The sequence below is a fragment of the Psittacula echo genome (genome assembly GCF_963264785.1).
Source record: "Psittacula echo genome assembly, chromosome: 6".
Taxonomy (NCBI): domain Eukaryota; kingdom Metazoa; phylum Chordata; class Aves; order Psittaciformes; family Psittacidae; genus Psittacula; species Psittacula echo.
In genome coordinates, this window is record NC_137743.1 from 68,816,772 (window position 1) to 68,838,752 (window position 21,981).

General features: G+C 41.8%; 1 protein-coding gene across 3 annotated transcripts in view; it reads right to left on the minus strand.

Moving 5' to 3' along the window:
- Positions 1-20,237, minus strand: part of NFE2L2 (NFE2 like bZIP transcription factor 2) — a 24,924-nt gene extending 4,687 nt beyond the window's left edge. Inside the window, exons 1-3 of one of the 3 annotated variants that reach the window (XM_080620791.1) lie at positions 19,518-19,803; positions 8,972-9,061; positions 6-275 (exon numbers count right to left, since the gene is read on the minus strand). In XM_080620791.1, the coding sequence (XP_080476917.1) occupies positions 6-272 (267 nt within the window). In that variant the 5' untranslated portion in view covers positions 273-275; positions 8,972-9,061; positions 19,518-19,803. Of the gene's footprint in view, positions 1-5; positions 276-8,971; positions 9,062-19,517; positions 19,804-20,008 lie in introns of those variants that run through there. The other 2 variants (XM_080620789.1, XM_080620790.1) reach the window with 2 other exon arrangements.
- Positions 20,238-21,981: the final 1,744 nt, after the last annotated feature.

Here is a 21,981-nt window from a genome sequence, read left to right on the forward strand (position 1 = left end):
TTTACCTGTGAAAAACCAGCTGGAGGCTCAGTATTCTCTGGCTGAACGTGCTGGGCTGGCTGAGCAGGAACAAATTCACCTGTCTCCTCATCTAGCTCCAGCTGAGCCAGCAGGGCTTTCTCCTGCTCTTTTTGGAGCTGCTCCTGTCTTTCCTTTTCAAGTTTCTTCTGCTTCTCGAGCTCATACTCCTTCTGTCGTTGATTAAAGTCAAAAACTTCACGCCCTGCCCCAAGGTCTATATCTTGCTTCCAAAGGATGTCAATCAAGTTCATGTCCTGTAATAGAAATGCTTTTTTTAAGCAAAGGTCCTCCCCAGCAAAACTAGTTTAAAACAACAGCAAAGCTTCTAATTTCTGTATCGAGCAGGCAGAGACTTATTCTCTTTATCCTGCAGAATGACCTAAATAAAATATGACTCTGTACGACCTCTCTGAAGTGTGTGAACTGATGGTTCAGTTGGTAGCCCATACACAGGTTCACAGAAACCAGACGTGTATTACATTTGGTAAAGCAATGAATGAACCAGCCAAAGAATAAACACATTCTTCTTTTCCTAAGTTCACTCACAGAAAACATGAAGGAATGAATTCTACCGCATGAAGAAAGCAATTTTTATGAGAAAAGATTTGTTTTCAGATGATCTTATAAACCGGTAAAAGCTGACTCAAACCACGACAGGCTCTGTCTGAAGTAACTGCTCATAGCACTGCTGCAATATGGATTTTAGATAAAGTATGTTCCATCCTGGTATTAAATATTTATCAAAGATCAGCAGAACAGAGGAAAATCAAAGTCACCAGCTGATATAACACTGCAGCACTAAACGCAGTTATTAAGACTATTACTATAAAATTGCAATTTAAAGCTTAGTATAAGTTGATGTTTTAAGTGCAGTTGTTTTGGAGCAGCTGAGTATAAACCAGGGGTCAACAGGTCTCAGATACTGTTCATCAGTTGGCCCCGGCTCATCATCAGACAGCTAACAAGGACCTAGGTTTCTTGGCAACTGGCTACCCCTTGCACTTGTAGTGCTTCAGAAGACAAACTAAACTCTGCTATTTAGGGAAATAGGACCAGTTAATATTATTTGATTTAGCTACAATTTATTTTGATTTGTTTCATAAGGGATTTTTTGGGGGGAGAGAAGGTGATTAGTAGATTGTTCAGTAATTTATTGCATAAGGGTAGGGGGAAGGAGTTAGTGAATTGGTTGGGGTTTTCACTGTTCAAATACTCCATATTGAAGTGCTGAGGGTTGCACTATTTTCTTCTGTGAAGAACTAACACTCAAACCCCATCAGTTTGGCTGTCAGCTGACACAGAATGTTAATACTTAGCAGCCATATTTGTCATGTTGGTAAATGCCAACAACTTCTGGCTGGTGCCCAGCAGTTTTGACTTTATGGCATGTTTCATTAGTCTTAAAATTGCCCTTTAGCGGCAGCACACACAAATAACATCCAATGCTGGGCATTCATCAGGCTGGCACAATACAAATGACATACTTAACACTACCTTTCGTTTACACAGAACTTTACTGCTTCAGTTAGCAGTTCTATACCTGAGATACATTTATTTTGTCATCAAATTAAAGCGTTCCCTTATTTCTGAAGTGCATTTTCAAGCAGAGAAGCAAAGTAACCTGAACACCCGGTTCAAAATGATCACTTACCTCCACGGAACAGTTACAGCAAAAAGCTTTAGGGCAAGTCCCCATGTGAACAAATCAATTCAGTATTCTAATTTCTTTGTTAAAACTTCTATACCATTAGCACCCATATTTACACATGGTATGAACTACTTCTACCAATTACTAAAAAACCCCTTACTTTTCTCTAAGATTAGGCAGTTACATAAAATATCTGTGTGTAACACAATGCAGGCATTCCGAAATCCAAGACAAACTTATATCTTGCTGGGAGAGACCGAACTCAGCTTTAATGGCCAGTAATGAAGAAACTGAAATAACTACAGTGGCTGCCCAAGACAATGTTTGGTCTTTCCAGCTTGGCAGGGTAAAACGAACTAATTAAGATCTGCAGTAATTGGAGCTCCTGCAATATGGCAGAGCTTCATTAAGGGCCAGTAGTTTACCAGCTGCTCACTGTCTCCTCCTGCAGCAGATTCGGAACCGTTTCCTAATCTCAGAGCATTTGCAATATGTTCTGGATGAAACTGCAGGATCTGGATTTTAGGGCTCACTTCTGAACTATTCCTTTACACGGCACCATTAAAAACACGGCTCCAAAGATATATTTTTTGTGTGTATAACGCACGAGGCTGTGAACGCGCAGAGCTGTTTTCCTCCCCGAGCTGCGACACATCATCACAGAAATAGCAGAACGGGTGCTCAGTTTCAGTTTAAGCCACAAAAAACAAAAGTGATCAGAAGAAAAGAGATACAGATGGCACGACATCTTTTCCTTAAGAAGAAGAAACAAGCAGCCTTAGTGCCCAAGCACTGCTAGTAAATCTGCCATACTACTGGCTAGATCCATCATCAAGGTAAGTAGCTTTGGGTGCTGCCTCATTTGTGGGATGAGAGACCTCCAAAGACACCAGCTGGCCAAAAGGCCCCATAGCTGCAGCTATGCACCACCACCTGTGTGTGTGCAGCTATCACTTCAGCAAGCAGGATTCACTTTTGGATCAATATGCTTGCCTGGTTTTCAGGATCTTGGGCTATTTCTTGCTGAGAAATGACAGCACTGATTGGCTCCTGTCACCACTTTCCAAGGGACCATATTTCACCCAGTATCTTATCTCTGGCAAAGTGCTGAGCTCTGCTAAACAGTGCTGTTCTCTACACCCCAGAGAGATGGTGTTTGGGAGCACCTTTCTTTTATTTAGTTGTGCTGGTGGCACTTAAAACCAAAAGGGTGTTTGGGTTTGGGGTTTTTTTTTTTGTGGTTGGTTTAGGTTTTTAATTATCATGATACAATTGGAAAAGAGCCCTCCTATTTTCAGTTGAAAAGTTGTGCACAAATACAGCAATACTAGCCTTACATTTGAGTAACAATTCAAGTAATTACTCTTCACATGAATGGGTTGCATGGAGGAAGTGTTCTGTTCAACATGCTAGTATATGATATAATCAAAGAGAACACCCCAGGTCAAAGTTAACGGAGCCAACACTGCCCAGTGATTCACTAAGGAGTGAATCACAACCCCAGCATGAGGTGATGGCAAAGAAATAGAAAATAAGATTGCAGTCTAAAGCAAGTATATTGCAGTTTTGCTCCTCAGCCTCCCCACAGCCTTCCTCTTTATTTGTCTGCCTTGTTGAACCCCATCACACACATACACAGAGGAATCCACACAGGCAGGCACTCTATTTTATGTTTATCACTGGAGCATTTTTTCCCCTTCCACTGTAAAAGCATCACAAAAATACCTGTGTATTTGATGCTTGCAGTGTTCAACTAAGGTTATTTAAAGGTATTTTACCTCTTGCCCGTGCAATAGCTACCCTCTGATTTGTAGATGCCTCAACAGGATGTGCTGGTCTTGGATTCATTTGGAGGGACAAGCGAGCATGGATTGGTACCCGAACTGGTACACATGCACTGAGAGTCCTGTGAAAGACTCATCTGACCGAGGGCTCGCTGCTGCCCTTTGGAGCCCCGCTAACCACTTCCCTTAACATCAGACGTATTTACTGTAAAGGCGCCAGCCTCATGTGACCGAGTCCACAAGCGCCTGTTTGTTCTTTCCGCCATTGTGCAATGCCTTGGATTGCATGAGAGGAAGCAATGGCTCTGGCAGCACAGGAAGAGCCTTCCCTGCAGGAGGAAGGACTGTGCCTGGAAGGGAATGCAGCTGTGATGCTCCCCCCTCATCTAGAGCTCAGCTCTATCCCACTCAACACCAACGCCTATTTTGAGAGGAAATACATTACAGTATTTAATGTATCACCATTGCCCAACACTTCCAGCTTCTGGGAAAGTAAGTATGGTTTTAATATTCCTCCCAGGCAGAGAAGCAGTGATTTGGTTTTGTTTATAATGTTTTCTTCCCAATTTTGTAAACAGAGAAAGAACTTCCCTCACAGAGGACACGCTATGCTTTCCCATGATGCATGTAAGCAGGAGGCGTCTTGTACTCACGGGTTGACTTTTTTGTTCATTTAGTGATATGCTCTTTCAACCACACTGATGGCTTAGTTTGGACATATAAAGGCACTTTTAATAAGATAAACATAAATGTTAAACAATTCACATTATGCCACCATCTGGCCCCCAATGGAAATTTTCGTGTTTAGATTTACATATCAGCATTTGCCATCTGGGCAGAGTCTGTTATACATTTTATGAGAAAATCTCTGACTACATTGTAAAGTTTGACAATTAACTCTTATTGCTCCTAAACAAACATATTTGCAGTATAGTAAACAAAGGAAAGAGACTCTGGTTTTCATGTTATTCTCATAGATGGACTTTTTGGGCTTCAAACAAAATGGTCATCTTTCATTTCATCCCTGTTTGGGTTATCTGACTGGTTTTGATTGCAAGACACTTACAGGTAGCACTGGTAAAGTGAAAACATCCAGCAACCCAAGTGTCAGCAGAGAAACAATCTATCTCAGCCAGTGCTTTCAGCCCATTATTAGCTATCCCTTAACACAGAGCACATCGTGGCCTTTGCACATTTACTTCATAAAACTCATGTCTTTTGCAACATAAACTGGGATAACACTAGCAGAATCTCTCACCAGACAAGGATTTGGTTTTCTTTCCCATGTTCCGTTGGTACCTAACTCCAAGAAGATTCACATGCCAGCATGAATAAATCGAAGACCAACAGAATCAGTGCCTACTGCATCCAGTAGGCATTGATCCAGCAGGAGCTCAGACTAGCACCCCCCAAGAAGCAGAACACTCCCATAGCTTACTCACAGAAAGTATCACAAAGTATCCCCCAATTCCTATTTGTTTTCCAGAAAATGAAAGGAATGAACAAAAAAACCTTCACATTTCTGCTTTATCCAAACAAACAAACAAGCAAACAAAACCCCAAAACACCACAACCAGAACACATGGGAAGTGAGGAACAAGGACCTGAGATAATCTGAGGCAAGAATGAAAGGGAGGGGATCAAGTAACAAAGTAAGTGCAAGAGAAGGAGATGGAAGCATCTTATCACTTAAGCACAGGCTGTGGACACAACAGCTGAGTATCTTAGAACCACAGAATCATAGAATAGTTAGGATTGGAAAGGACCTTAAGGTCATCTAGTTCCAACCCCCCTGCCATGGGCAGGGACACCTCACACTAAACCATGTCACCCAAGGCCACATCCAACCTGGCCTTGAACACCACCAGGAACAGAGGATTCACAACTCCCCTGGGCAACCCATTCCAGTGCCTCACCACCCTCACAGTAAAGAATTTCTTCCTTATATCCAATCCAAATTTTCCCTGTTTAAGTTTTAACCCGTTACCCCTTGTCCTATCACTAATAGAATCATAGAATAGCTACGGTTGGAAAGGACTTTAAGATCTTCCCCACATAATCCTCAGGAGGAGCTGATTTTGTTCAAGTAGGTTTTAAGAATGGTCTGTAAATCATTTCATGTTTTCAGATGATCCCTGAAATCTAGTGGTTTGTTTTCTAAATCCTTTGCAAGGTAAGTTACTTGTTTAATTACAGCTCATAATGACAGAAAAACTCCCAGGACACACAAGCCTCATGCTTCAGAGGCGTCACAGATAGTTTTAACATTTAAAAGCAATTACATTTTGAAAGCTGACCCATATTTTAAACCCCTTAGAACTGGAAACTGAAGAAGAAAAGTTAACTCAAGAATGTGGAAGGGACAGTGAGGACATGAAAAATTTGAACAAGCAGCAGCTCTTATGGGAAGAATGGGGAAAAAAGAATGGCAAAGCTATTCACAGTGGAGGGCAGAGGTGTACAATAGCAATTTTAGATGTCTGCCTTTCGGATTTGTGAGAGTGACAGAACAGACAGCTGCCCAACAAAGCCACGTGACAGCAACCTGTGACTGTAAATACACAAGGTCAAATCCCTGCCTTCCCTGTGGAGCTGCCTGCTGTCCCACGTTCTTCACCAGCACCTTCCAGGCAATCTAGGAGGAAACAGGGGGCTCGGGTGGGTGTACCTTTCCCTTCTCTCTTTCATATCTGTGCCACTTACTGCTGGTGTGACTGGACTGACACTAAACTTGACTTGGCCTTGGCTCTAAACCAGCCTGCTTCTGCTTCTTCATGGCCATTTACTCTTCCCAGCCCTCAAGAGTCTTTGGATGCCTGGTATCTTGGTCAGCAAACTTTTCAAGCCCTGGCAGGCTAACTTACCTGAAAAGGGACTCTAATCGGATTGGAAAGCCACAACCTTAAAGAACTGATGTTAGAGAATTTCCACTCCATGTCTATATAAACAAGCCTGTTGAAAAATGCTGACCATGTGTCTCAGGATGTCCTTCCGCCCCAAAGGAGACACATGAGATAAGCTCAGTCCCCAAAATGCGTTTGTAGGCGAATTTAATTTTCTTACTGAAGAAACCTCTAGAATGCTTTGCCAGACCAGGAACAGAAGTCATCCTGGTATTTCATTAGCTAAAAGTGTTTAGCCTCTGTTTTTCTTAACAGAGATCTTATACTTCAGACTGTACCTCCCTGTATTCCAGCTGGCTCTCCTAACAAATGCCAAATTGTCAGGACCTACTCTTATAAATTAAGATGGCTGAAACCCTCCTTGGCTGGATTGTCCGGTTTCTTAAAGTTTCACTATAGGCCTTGCCTGGGCATGATTCTGATACAGATGGGGAGAGGCTCTATTTGAAGGACAGTCTTCCTTTCCCTACAAGGGCAATTTTGGACACTAGTCACCCACTCTCCTGCACCTCACTCCAGAAATAACCCCTCTGAGAGGTGGCTGATTTATGTATTTCACCTGAAGCATCATCTTCCAGGAATGGTATTAACAAAGGCTACCACTGTAAGATCTGTACAGCTTCCAATATGATGATTTTCCCATGTACACCCTATGGCAAGTAAGCTTTCCAAACTGCCAGGGAAAACACGTAACTCATGTATTCTCCAACAATCATGAAAAGACAGGTTTCTTTAAGCCTGAAGAACGTAAAATGAGCGAGGATGTAATTGAAAAAAAATAGCTGTTGTAGGCTCTTTATGGTCAGTAATATACTTCTTCAGTTCAACTTCAAAAGCCACAAAACCCTAATGCTAACAGTAGAGCAAGGCCACAGCCAGTGAAGAAAAAAAGACCTCATCAGAAAGACAACAAAGAAAAGGGAAAGAAGGGACATAAAGAGCCGTTTACTCACTCACTTCAACAACAGTTTTCTCTCTTTCTGCAAAACCCATCAATCCTCAGTTCCTGCCACTCCTTGAAAGAGTGAATGTGTGCAAGAGCCTTGCATCACTCCCTTCCAGCCTGGGGCACAGCAGCAGGAGTGACAGTCTCCTCTGTGGCTCATTAATCTCTGAAGTCAAAGAGATTACATTAAATATATGCATGTATATTAAATATGTGTGTGTGTATATATATATCTCCTTTTCTCTCCACATTTGGTCTGCCTTGGGGTGACCATTTCTGGCACAACAGATCAAGGGATTCTTGCTCAGTGCTGCAGATCTTTTTGCAGAAGATTGTTTCATGCTCTCAGACACCCTACAAGCAGCTGTGTTTTACTTAATTGTTGATCAATCCATATTTTAGAAGGTAGCATCAAAATAACAGAGCTCAGTATAGAGTAAGTGGTTTCCAGGGTCTTAATTGCCCTGGGACTGATCCTGCCTCAACACCTTATAATAAAATAGGAAGAAAAATGCCCAACCCCACCATCTCATTTGCATGGCTTACGGAAAGCAAGATCTTAAACCTGACATGGATAATTTTCTTTGTACAGTATCTGATTTATCAGAAGTTATTCTCTAGTATTAATGGCCAGATCGGTCATGCATTGTAACTGCTCCCAATTCCCCTATTTCTGCCTTTGCCTAAAGGAAAGATGGAGCGAGGTCTAACATTGTGAGCTGATGATGATGAATTTCTCTAGAATACATTTAACTCTGCCCATATTTACAACCGCTACCCCGGCTGCTAACCAAAAGCCAGAAATGGTCATGGGTGTCATCCTGCTTCTTCAAACTTAGTCCTCAATCTCTCGACATCCCAGAGCACCTTCTGGACCATCAATAGCTAAAGCAGCAAATCCTATGTGTTTTCAGAGTTTGGCTGTTTCAGTTCAATGAGTTCAGTTCTTCCCTTTTTGGTCTTAATTGTATTGTATTAAAGTAAATTTCACTCCTCCACAGTGTATTTGGCTGGTATGGAAGTGTTGTGGCCCCTTCTACTCAAACTCCGAATCCCCCTTTCAGCTTTAAAGAGCCCTTGACTTGCTATGACTCTATCTTGCATCAGCAACATTACAAAATGATTAAGTCAATAAGCACACAAAGTTAGTATGTATTCAAGTTACAATCTATTACATAAGTTGCACAATGACTTTGGGAGGCTGGCAAAAAAAGGAGATTGTTTTCTGTAAAAGTGGGTTAGTCAGTCTGTTTGGTTTTTACATGCTTGATACATCAACAAAACTCTGCTGTGTTGCCTCAGCAAGTAAACCGAGGGGTTCTGTTGGGGCTGACTCTCTAGCTGTTGTCTAATCACTACATAACTCCATTTTCAGAGGCATTCAAATAGCAGCCATCTCAGATAGAAATCTACCTCGTTTCAGAAAAAGCTGGTCCTTGGGTTTTTTTTCTCCCTCCTGAGTTAGAACTTCATCATAAGAAAATAATTATTAATTGCAATTTGTCATTTAAACAACAACAAAAAATCCTTACCCTACGTATAAGTAAATAATATAAGAAAATACACAGCATCTGAAAATCCTGCTGAACTTTAAACCACAGGAATACAAAAGCCTTTGTGTCCCAGTTAATTTCATATATTGGATCTATAGCACTTGGAAAACAATTACCTGTTAAATCATTATCTTCAAGCTATCCTGCTGTACCCAGCCAGGCATGTGCTGCGTGCGGACGCTGCCACAGGCTACTCATTAGTTTATCTGCAAGAGGATTTGTTTGTAATAATGGCTCAGTCATCTGGGAAACATGATCCAGTCAAATTGCAGCACACTCTTACGTCCAATGAAACAAATCAGGAAGCAAGAAAGAATGAACATAGAAACAGAGGAAAGAACCTAACCTAACTGTCAATAGCACATTTACTAGGTTGTATTAACCTTGGGTTATAAACTCTTGGCCAATATTTTGATTCATAGAATCATAGGTTGGAAATGGAAAGAACCTTAAGATCATCATGTTCCAGCCCCCTTGCCATGGGCAGGGATGCCTCACACTAGACCACGTCCCCCAAGGCTCTGTTCAACCCAGCCTTGAACCAGATTTCATCAGATATTTTTGATTATATACTTTCTGGAAAAGGGTCTTCCAAACCAACCATGCAAACAGTACGTCTATGGTTCAAAATATTCTCCAGGATTATGTAGACCTTTTGTTGTACTACACATTTTCACTGCACTGGGATCTTACTGTAAAGCCCCCATTTCTAGCTGTCATTTTGATGGTGGCTGGGCAGTTATGGAGACAAACTCCAGACAGGTCATTACAGCTACACTATAGCCTGGATGTGGCAGCAGCGTGCTCTAGTGTCACAAAGAAGCATGTCTCATCAAGTTTCACCTCACTGATCTCATAAGCAACTTACTTTGTTGTTCATGGGCCAAACTACAATGGCAAGCAACTGCAATATGTGAGGGTTAGAAAGCAGTGAGGTTCATGACAGCACACATCCATCAGCTCGCCTTCAGAAATAGACATCTATTCCATAAGGCTGAAGCTGAGCTAACAAAGAGCAAGGATGCTTTCAGACTCAGAGAACTTGCTACACAAACACCTCATTGGCCTAGAAGCACTATTGTAAGACTGAAAGTTTAAGAATAAAGGTACATTGCAGGGAATAGCTTACTCCAGAGGTGGTCAGCTGTGACATGTTCAGTATGCATCAGCCCACCTCTGGTAGATTACACAGGTGCCTACCTCCCACTGCAGCCTGCAGGGCTGTGTTAAGTACCTTTATGGATCAGAGTCTGATAATTTCTGTGTACTTTTCACATACAGATAGTGCTGGGAATTTAGAGTCTTTTGACTCTTTTGTGTGTGTGATGTCTTTTGACTAAAATGTGACTTTTGACTAAATAAGTAGGGCCACATTTTATTTATTCTCTTTTTAGTGTTCAACTTCAAGTACACTTGGAAAGGTTATTTAGTTTCTACAAGGGGAAAGAAAAAGGCCAAAACCACACTGCTATTCAACAGCTTATCACTGGACAATACAGGATTGTAACAGATTTGAGGAAGGGAGGCCCACTGTGGCAAATTTTCACTGTGGTGATACTACCTTTCCAAACAAATAATTAATGGTTAAATGGTTTATTTGCCACCATGCACGGCCTTCATTAGCGACATACTGCAGAAAGGCTTCAGTAAATAACATTATTCAACTGCACACTAGTAACTGAAAATGATCTAAATTTACATGAAACAGAAATTGTTATTTAATTTGCACAAAAGGAGTTAGTATAGCTTTTCCTCTTCCCCCAGCCACACCAGGGTGCATTATGAGTTGTTTATCCGTAGAATAAGGCAAGGATAGATTTTACTCATTTTTCACACATTTCACGGCAAAAACCAATCCTCTAAAAGTCATCAACCCCCATAAAGGTTTCAGGAAGTTCTTCCACTTGAAAGTCCTGCAAAGTCAAACAACTAAACCAGAAAGCTCAAAAGGAGCCAACACGTCAGGCACCCACAGGCCAACTTACTGGTTTTATACATGACAACAGCTTTTACTTAAAAAAGGTAAAGACGTGAAGGAACTGAACAACACTGTGTACAAAACCTAAAGCTTTGTTTGTGTGCTGCAATCTAACCCTCATTTTTAAAAGTCCTGTGTAGTATTCAATTTATCTTTAGTATTCAATTTACCTATTCTGAAAGCAAGGGGAGCTAATTCATCTTCCAAGGCATGGAACAGAGTAGGTGAATGGCTTTATATTTTTTTATTTTATTTATTTATTTTATTTATTTATTTTTTTTATTTTTTATTACTGCTATAGCAGTAATTCTTGATATCTGCAAAAGAGCAACAAAACCCCCATCCTCAACCATCAGTAATTGTGTCCATCCTTCCATTCAAATCAAGAGCCTCTACTGCCCACTGCTTTCCTGGGGCTTCCACATGAGGCTCACAGCATCACAGGGATGCCTATTTCAGCCTTCTGGCTGAACGGGCAGGTGTACCTAACGAATGAAGGTAAAGGCTGATGCCTGATGCATGTCCTCTCACACATTCTACCAGTACCTATGATGGCCAAAACAAGACTGTTTGCCACAAATAATAAACATGTCAATATACCTCTTCCGGCCATAAACAGCAAACATACATCAGGCATGTTAATATAATACAGTACACTGTATTTACCAGACTGTTTCCAAAAGCATCATTTACAGCTGATTTTTTAGTAGAAGACATTACAGAAGATTTGATTGCTTTCCAGATGCAATTAGAATAAATTTGTTGAGCAAAAAAGGTTATGATCATCACTTACAAAATAAGAAAATACGGAATGCAAAGAAAATGCTCCATTTGGATCTTGAGCAGTTTTCTGTCTTTGACCAAAACACTTCCTTATGCATTAGTAAGTACTTCAGGGGGGGAAATCACATTATAGCAAATTATCAGTAAAAATTGTAAGATGCTAAAATTCCTCTATACCACAGTTAATTCAGACAATAAAAGACACATTTTGTTAGGGTAACTCATTACTTACAGAGTCAGCTACGAACTGCTGTCATTACTGCTTTCATTTTATAAGACCTTGTTCATCATCTCTGCCACATACACATACTATTTACCAAAAACTCTCATCCCAAGCTTAATTTTGAATTTAAAATAATCCTGTAGCTCTGACCTCAGTAACAGAGTTTATCAGGACAATTTAAAGCACTCTATTAACAGTTTCATTTTTAAGAGGCTTCCATTCATTTTGCTAACAAAAGAAACTTCAAGAGATTAGAGAGGTCTGGTCATCAGCTGAGCAGGGATTCCTGGGACAGATAGGTCCTGAAGTGGCAGATGATAAATGATCACAAATCAGTCTGGAAAACATTTCAAAGAACTACAAAATTCCACTGAGTTTATACTAGTTGAAGAATTGACCTGATAATACTCTAGTTCAGATATTAAAACCAAATGAGAAAGCACAGTATCAGAAATCACAGTGCTCTAATTCTCTCTCTTGTGGCACACACAGCTATGAGGCACCTAAACATGACATGCACTGCCATAGCCAAAAATTCAATGTAAATAATTCGAAAGCAGATATCAGGAGTGATGACTTAGTTTGAAATAGTGTAATATGAAAAAAACAGAACTTCTATCTTAATACTGCCATTTTGGTTACTGAAGTACTTCCATTTTCATCCTTAAGTATCTTAAATCCTACTTGTTTCAAAAGTTTACTCAGGTTTGATTTACAAATATCAGTAGGGCAACCTTCCAAAATTCCACAGCTGACACAGATCTGCTCAAGACCCATCTACAAGAGGAAAAAAAACCAAGTGCGAATATGATTCAATGTTATAAAACAGAGAACATGCCTGCGTATCTCAGGTCAAACAATTCACAGAAGATTGCACCAGGGTCTATAGTACGTTTGCTCCAAGGACACTTAATGACTGTATTATCTGCTCCGGTGTATATGTATCAGTCACTACAATTGTGATGGCAGTGAAGGCAAGTGTTAGTGTAACAAGCTGGGACAGAATCCTCCCATTGACACCTCCTGGATGACCTCTGCTGCTAAAGTCTCCATGTTCTCCTTCCAGCCATGAAGCTTCTGAAAAACTGGTACCCATCTGAGCTGAGCTGCACCAGCCTTTTGAGCTGCCCAGCCACTCCTGCCACCCTCTTCTGACCATTGTTTTATTTACCCAGGGGACTGCAGAACATCTGATCACATAACTGCACGCAAACTGGAAATACCCTGGGGTTAAGGACAAAACTCAGCCTTCTTATCCAACAGCATATAACTCAAGCAAACAGCTCCTGAAGACAGGAAGGAGAAATGACTGAGCTCAGGTTTAGGTGGCACACCACACAGGTGCCAGCTGCAACAGTGACCAAGAATGACCATCTTACATGGGAGCGGGCAGCATTCAGAGAGGCAGACCTGCATTGACCACATGCTGCCTCGGAATTCTGAATGGGGGATCTTCCAGAGGCCCAAGCAGCACAAGAACTGCTCCACTCTAATTATAGCAGTAAGTAGGGAGGCACTAATTTTATCATAAGGGTTCAAACCCCCCAGGATCTTTCTATCATAGCTCCTTATGGCTGAATGGCAGTGATGATCTGAGCAGGAAGCAAACCAAAGTCACAGCATCTTGTCACGTAACTCAACTGCAGAAAACTCACTGTTTCAACATTTAGTGAGCATTAATTCCAAACACAGCAAACAGGCACACCCTTAATCATAAAACAAACCTCTTCTTAAAGGCAGGGTATCTCTTTCTGAGTCAATTTCCCAAGTATGCAAACTTTGTTTTGCAAACAGTCTCCGGGAGTGGATTTTTTTTCCACTTACAAGAGGCAGCATGTAAAACCAATGCAGCAAACAGCAATAAAACTGGAATTGCAAGACAGAGGTGGGGGGCAAGGAGGGAAAAGTGGGTATCTTTATATTTCATAGTCATACAGAAGATACTTCCTTAAAAGGTTTGAAAGAGGTGGTTTCAAACTGGTCTTACATAACTTGTTGCTGCAACATCAAACTTAAATTAGGGAAGAGAAAGGAAAGTTACTTTAATTGCACATATATATATATATGTGCTCATAATAATATTGCAGAAGTTGGACTAAAAGTCTTAAGACTCTGCAAGACAAGTACAAGGTTGGGTGGTCTCAACTCCCTCAGTACTCCAATAGCATCAAGAACAAAGACATACTCCTTGAAAACGGTTTAGTTTAGCTGTAAAGATGTAATTTAAAGCACCTCCAAAAAAACCTAGCTAAAAATGAACACTGTTCTGGAGTCCTTCTTCCCAGTACAAAAAAATGCTAATCATACCAAAAATCAGAAATTTAAATGGACACAATGAAAAACTCCAACCAGATCTGTAGTCTATAAAATGCACTCACCAAGGTGTTATTTCTAAGTTATTCCCATTCTATTACAGCCTTGCCAATTAGTACTTGTGCTAGGGATTAGTAATACACCACTGAAGAGCAGTTATATTCTGCTGGTAAAGCAACGCTAACTTTGAGTTATTCACACTTTTCTTAACTCCTATTAGCTTTCCAGTTATCTCCATGATCAACATATAGAAACACTTAATTCTTTTAAAGTCAGTATTAAAGTAGAAATTAAGAGCTAAACACAAAGCCTGTGTATCAACACACAACATTCAAAAATCAATGTGTCAGTTAAAGAAAACTAAGCAAATACTTCACCAAGAAGTCAAAATGGCTCAAGACGGAGAATAGAAGATGCTTCATAAGGCGAAGACAAATCCTCTTCTCCAAAGCAGTCAAACAATTAAACATTTTTATCTTTACTCGACGTTGCTACAGACTGATTGGTTATCCAAATTAATATTTAATTTAAACGTATGGCTCTGAAGAGACTTTGCTTCTATTTGAAACAGGCACAGTTGGACTATGCACGTCTAGGTAAAACTAAGCTAATATTAAAACAAGATATTCTGTTGGGGAAAGTATTTATTTCCTTATTCTAAAAGGTGGCAAAGAAAAATGAAGAAAAACAAAAAAGTCTTGAGACAGAGCTGTCCCTGTGCTTCAGTACTGTGCTGCACAGAGTACCAAGACTGTTCTTGTACTGCAGAAAAAACTTCAGCACTATACAATCAGCAAACTTCATGCTACTGCCAACTAATATGTGACTGTTACTAGCTTTACTTTTCCTCTACAGAAAGCAGTTACTGAGTAGGAAAGATACAGTACACAATGCCTATCTTAAGTTGAAATGTATTTGCTGGTATCTGTTTCAGATAAGCCTGCCATGGTTTAAAGCAGTTTTATACATCACAGATAGCATTGCTGGCTTCATTTCTTACTAGCTGGTTTAATTGTTTACCTTAATAAAACAAATACGCCATAAAAGTATTACTGTTGAGCAATCCTGAGCAGCATTTCAGTTCACTGTACATCAGTTGTCTTTGGTTAACACGCAAAGCTGTGACCTGCAACTCCTCCTACCTCACTTTCCATTGGTCTACATAGAAACACTTGTCCAAGTAGCAGATGAAGTGTTTCCGAAACAAGTTAAACTTGATTATAACTGAAAAAGAACTACACATGGTATTTTTTTATCCTTCACCTAAAGCTGTATCCTGTGGCACAAAGTCCAACTTGGGTATAATAGCCTGCATCAGAAAACTGAACAGGCTTTCAAGTTCACTAGCAATGTGCTATATTAAAATAATAGCTTACTTAGGGCTGGAACGAAATGGAGGCCAAGACAACCTTTAACTAGGTGATTAACCTGGAGACTTTGAAGGACTTTTTGCTGGCTGCAATTCAAGCACAGCAGCAGGAGATTAATATTTAATTCACGTTGACAGGTTACTGCCTGGACTTGTGCTGCACTAGCCTCAGCCAACACAATCACTGCAAATACATCACACTTTCACAAACCGGCCTAATTTTACTGAATGGTTCAGTCATCTTAAAGCTCATCTTCATAATTTCAAACTAAAAAAGGGGGAAAAAAATAAGGAAATAAGTAGTGTCCTAGATACAAAAAAAAAAAAAAAAAAATCAAACAAATTACTTCTTTCCAATGAAGCAGACATCCAGTGTCACACGCATAGGCACGCTTGGCATCATCTACTGTCATCATCAGGACTTCCTATATTTTCTCCTTCTCCCCTAAGCTCACCCTCTTCTGGGCCTCCAATTGACTCTTTCACTCTCCTTTAAAAGCCTAATGCATTCCAAAAATATTCAGTAAAACTTGGAGAGCTTTTGCTATTTTTGGGGTTGTTGGTTCTATTGAAGGACCAAATATAACAAACTTTAACAACTATATAGGGAAAACTGATTTTACTGAGAACCTAAGCAAACAAACACTTCGCCTGGGTCCTTCCACTGCTAGTGGTCCTCAGTGACATTTCACAATGCCCAGCATATTCCACAACAGTATCTGAGATTTCTTTAATTAAATATGTTCAATATGCTGCTGCTACACTCATTTCAGTCAGGATCACAAAATTAGCAGTATCTATCAAACAGGTATTTTTCTGCTTCGCAAATTTAAGGTATAGAGCCTGAGGAAAAGAAACCACAAGGGTACGCAGGGGCCACAACAGAGACAATCTGACACATTTTCAATAATATCCTTGTCGCTCGCGATTGTACATAACGTGCTGCATTCTTCCTCAGGCTAAGCATGAAACCATCCCTATTTTTTCAATTAAGAAAAAGAAAAAAGGGACAGAGTGCCAAAATTTATATTTGCCCATGACCATTAGTAGGAAGCGTACACAAGCCTTCCTAACCACCCACACAGCACCATAAAAACGTCTCAACTTCTTTAAAGCACACAAGATCATCCAGCTGCCCTTTGCTTACACTGAATGCTCGTTTTTGTTCCAGTTTGGTCTCTTTCAAAGATTTCCCAACAAGCTTTCAAAGCCAAACTCTTCTCCAATTTTGTGAGTGCTAACCACAAGCTTCAAATCAGTTTTTCAGGGGCCAGTAACTTCTTGCATGTCCATCAATTTCCAGTATAATTGTAAATTCTTTGCACATTTTAAAGACAAACTACAAAACAGTGTTCATTTGATGGATATTTACTAATAGTATCCAATTAGCTATTCTCCTGAAGGGACTGCCAGTCAGCTCCTATTAGTCTATACTCATGTCAGCCAAGCTTACTATGTTGCGTTACATCTACCACTGGCTTAACTGAAAGATACTCTTTTGAGAGTTTTGAAGGAAAATAAAGCTCTTATCAGCGCAGCTTGATATCAAGGCAACCACAGAAGAACTAGGAGGGTCAAAATGAATGCATTTTTACTTAAGATGAAGCTTGTCATATTCTGCCATCTACTTTTTTCAAACTTGTCCATAATTTTAGTAGACAACATTATATTCAGAAATAGGGATGTTTTCTTATATTGAAATTTGTCTACATAGACAGATAAATAAATATTTCTACAGATACCTTGATCAGATATTCCTATTCAACAGGGTTATTAAACCTCATTATTAAGAAACAAAACAAAAAAACCAACCCAAAAACCAAAGACTTGTTTGCCAGGCCTGAGCAGCGTGCACTTGTTTGCCTGCAGAATCTACCTCATGTCCTTTCCAACCACAACCATTCTCTCATTCCGCATATAAATGACAGGCTATTAGGGAATTAAAAAATAAACCCATTCACCTTACAATTGAATACAATGTGTCAAAAAGTATGTGTGATTCCTTATTAAAGCCCTTTAGACTGAAGAGATTCACACTAACTGAGCTGGAGATTCTTCAGGGCCCTTCTCTTGGTAGAAAGCCCCTAACAGGTACATTTACACAGGCACTCAAATTATTTGCTTGCTTGGTTTTGCCAGTTGTTAGGTGGTTTTCCTTCAGCCTAAGTGCAACCCACACCTTCACTCTTTGCGTTGGAAAGTGAATGCTTTTTGCTCCCTTCTTGTTGTGAGGCTCAAAATTTAATACCTGGTTAGCTTGTTGAGCTGTTTTACAAGGTTACAAGCAATCATTTCAGTAACTTCAAAATTACCAAGGAGAAGAAGAGCTACTAAGAGAATATCAGGCTTTCGCAAGTGTGATTTGAAACATCTTGACACATTGCATTCTTTTTTGTTAGACGCTTTGATGTCTGTGTCATTAGCATGCAATAGCAAAATCTCATTTCACCCCTGCATACAGACATGCATCCTTATTTCCAGGCAAAGAGGCACAACAAAGGAATATATTTTCCGAGAACGTTGGAGGGTTCTACCTATCTCCCACAGAAGTATGCAGCAGAAAACTCTGATTTTAACACTCTGGTTAAGGAGCCAGATCAATCCTAGTCCTTCACATTCACCTTTATTGCTGTCATTAACTTCTAACAGGCACATAAAAGACCAAGAGCTTGTACTGTACTTGCACAAGTGCACACCATTCCCATCTCCTGGGGACTGCAAAATCTGAGGGGCTAAATGAAGACTGTGCTCCTCATTGCTCAGTTTGAGTGAACATTTCATGGGAATGAGTATTTGTATTTTCCATTTAATAAATACATTTAAAATCCTATGTCCAAGATGGTAATCATTTACTATCTAACAAACGCAGTGCCTTTCAGGCTAGGTCTGCAAGAGGAGAAATGAGCAGCTGCTGAGCTCAGATAGGGACACTGCAACAGGTGGCTTTGGTAGAAAGGGGCTGACAAAGTAGGTCAACAAGTAACAAAAGCTAGGTTAGCTGGTAGAGAAGCCACAGTGGATTGGGCAAGAAGGTACAAAAGCAGGTGCACAGGAATCAGCCTGTCACAATTCCTGCAGAAGTAACAGCAAGACCGCCATAGCTGGATGCTACAGGCAGAAAAAGTATTCATGGGGTGTTTACACAGCACAGGCCAAAGCATGATTTTTGGTGCAGTGTTTTCCAAGATACCAAGGACACAAGGTGGAGGCCACGGCCACGCTACCTGGGGTGAGAAAAACAGATGGACCTGGCAGAGGTTTAAGTGGTCTGAGACAGAAAATGCAACAGCAAGGTATATACAACACTGCTAGAGAGATGTTACTTGTAGGAAGCAACCGCTTATATATCCTAATGGATGGACAGGCAATATTAAAAGAAACTCTATTACATAGCATATATTGTACTGACATACACTGAAAGAGCCTCAAAACTCTTGAGTCTTAAATTTGTAGTATTAGAAGAATTAAAGCAGCTCTAGATTACTTGATCAGAAATAAATAATGCTTCTTTAAATCTTCCATTTAAAAGCCCAAGGAAAATATGTAACGATCACAGAAAGTTAAAACGGGGTTCTAAATCCAGTTATTCACCCCACTCTTGTGCAACTAGCTTCCAATACAGAAGTACTGGATTTCCCCACGCTTCGCTGTACTAGAATACAAGACATGAACACACCCAAACACCCCTTGCCCTCCAACAGATGAGCCTTAGGGAAGACCACCAAGACTTCATCCCCTCATATACCAAAACCCAGCGAAGCCCCTGGCTGAAACCCCTCCGGGGGGGTCCCCAGCGGGCGGAGGTGAGCGCCCCGGTCGCAGACCCCACCAGCAGCATAGGCACAGGCCCAGGCAGGGGTCAGCCAGGTTTAGACTCCCGGGGCTGTGTGTGGGAGGCCGAGCCAAGGCCAGAGCCGCCCCCGAGGAGCGCATGATTGTGAACAGCCCCAGCTCCGGCTGCGCTGCAACAGAAGGACCGCTGCGGCGGTAACTCACCGAGTGGGGAGCGGGAGGCGCCCGGGCACGCCGGGGGCAGCGGCGCAGGGCTGCGCCTGGAAGGCAGACCCTCTGCCGGCGGGTGCCTCCCCAGCCGCTCCCTCAGGTGCCGGCTCTGCCCTCTCGCCCTCCCCTCTTCCTCCGGGCTCCTGACCCAGCCGAGGCTGCCCGCAGCTGACGGCTCCTAACGGCCCTGACTGACCCCTGCGCGACCGACGCAGGCTGCAAGTGCCCAGACCCGGCCAGGCCCGGCCCCCCCGGCGGAGCGGGGCGGGTGGGGGCTGCGGGGGCCTCCGCGACCCCGCCCCGCCATCCCCGTGACTCAGCGCGTTCGCAGGGGCGGGGCGGCGCCACGTGCTCCGCCGGCCGCGTGACCGCCCTCCCCGCCCCTCGCCCGGACACCGGGGCGGGCCCTGCGGGGGGAGCCGGGCCCCCCCCTGCGGTCCCCGCGGCGCTCCCTCTGGCCCCCCGCCCGTCCGCCGCGCTCTCACCTGGGCGGCGGGCGGCAGCTCGATCTCCATGGCGCGGGTCGAGGCACGAGAGACCGGGATCGGCGGCTGCTGGCCCGGCACGGCCTTGTCCTATCGCTCGGGCGCTGCCTGGGGACGGAGGCGGCCCGCACCGCCCCGCGCTCCGCCCCGCCGGCGCCCAGCCACTCAGCGGCGGCGGGAGCCCGCGGACGCGGCTCGTTTACCGGCAGCAGCGCCCGACAGTGCCGGGAATATCGCCCTCCCCCGGGCTTCCGCGGCCCCGCCGGAGGATGACGTGTCGGCAAAGGGGAGCCGGCAGCAAGACTTCATATTCCCGTGTGCTATTGTAGTACCGCTTTATTCTGCGGTCTGAAAGAGAACCCAGCTGAATCCAGCTGAAAGGGCTCTGGAGAAACAGGAGTGGGCTGTCACAAGTTAGAAAGCCTTTGAGTACAGCTTCTGCCAGCTCCTTGCAAATGATGTTTTTATCAAGTACCGGTTTTTGACTATTCAGTGTTAAAACAGACCCAGCAAGCAGAAGACCCAGTTAGCACGAAATGAGTAATACACAATGTCAGAAAGCAAATGAAAGCAAACGTGAATATCAGGTGCTGTCATAGTGCAGACATAGTATGCAAAGCTAAGCAGCTTGCTTGGAGCCTGGAATGGAAGAAAAAAGGCAAGGACACTTTCTGGCCAGGGCAGATAAAAGAGCATTGACTATATATTTAGTTTGTGTTCCTTGCTTGATTTCTTTTCTCCTTTCCTTATCTGCACACCTTGAGCTCAGGCAGACCAGCGCTTCATTTCTGACTGGAAGGCAGGCACCCAAAAAAACAGCTTAATGAAAATGCTTATCTCTGCACTATTCCCACTGTATGCTGCTGACAAGGGATGTGTATGGCATTAGAAGCTTCCTGAAACAAAGTATGAGCAATACTTCTGCAATATTGTTGTTTTCATTTGATTAGGCAGCCTGAAGTACCTGGAAAATGTTTTCTACTAACATTGCATCCTTCTAATACTGGAGTATATTTGGGATATAGTAACATCTCCATATGGTATATATAGAGAAATATGAGCCCACACATAATGCTTTGGTCTCTGTCTGTAAATATGAACTTTTGGTTGAGCACATAAAAACCCAAATGCTTTTCCATTTGCTGTATTCCTTTTAGAATATGTTCATTTACCTTATAAAACTTACAAACCTAGTCTATGTGTATTGGCACTCATTATTACAATATTACAGCTTACATGCAAATGAACAGACATCATTTCTAGGAAATTTAAAGTAGCTGAAATACTATATTGAAGTTACCGGTTTTTATTTTAGACATTCCCATTATTCCTACTCTCACATTAGACTTTTTAGGAAAACACTTTAAAATGGTAGGAAAATGGAAAGATCTGGCCATATTTTGAGATCGTGGACTATTAACAACATTCTGATGAAGTTTTTTCTAATGTATCTGCATAACACTTTATGTTATTTTATATTAGAATAAGTGAAGATAAAAACTTCATAGTGCCACCTACTGCTGAAAATACACATTTTAAAGACCTTGCTAGTTTGGATTCCTTCAAACAAAAGGGCAATGGAAGACAATATCTGTTGGAATAAAACCTTTCAAACCTCTGAAGTATGGTGAAGACAAGTCTTGACTTGCCAAGTGAACCTAAGTTACACTGAATATCTGAACTTTGAGGCAGTGGCTACTTTGACTGAAGCTCTAATGAGGAGTGACTGAGGAGCTGGGATTTTGACTAGGAGATTTTTCAATGTTACATTTTTAATGAGAACTTTGACTTTAAAATTAGTCCCTGTGACATCACTAGAAAAACACTGATGAAAGCATTCAGTGAAGCAAAATGTATTTTTCATTCAGTTATAAGGAGACATCCTCTGTTTCACAGAGAACTCTGCACGAGATGTAAGCCAAGGACCAATGGAATCAGCCTCACATGCGGCACATCCCTTCTTACATGGCACA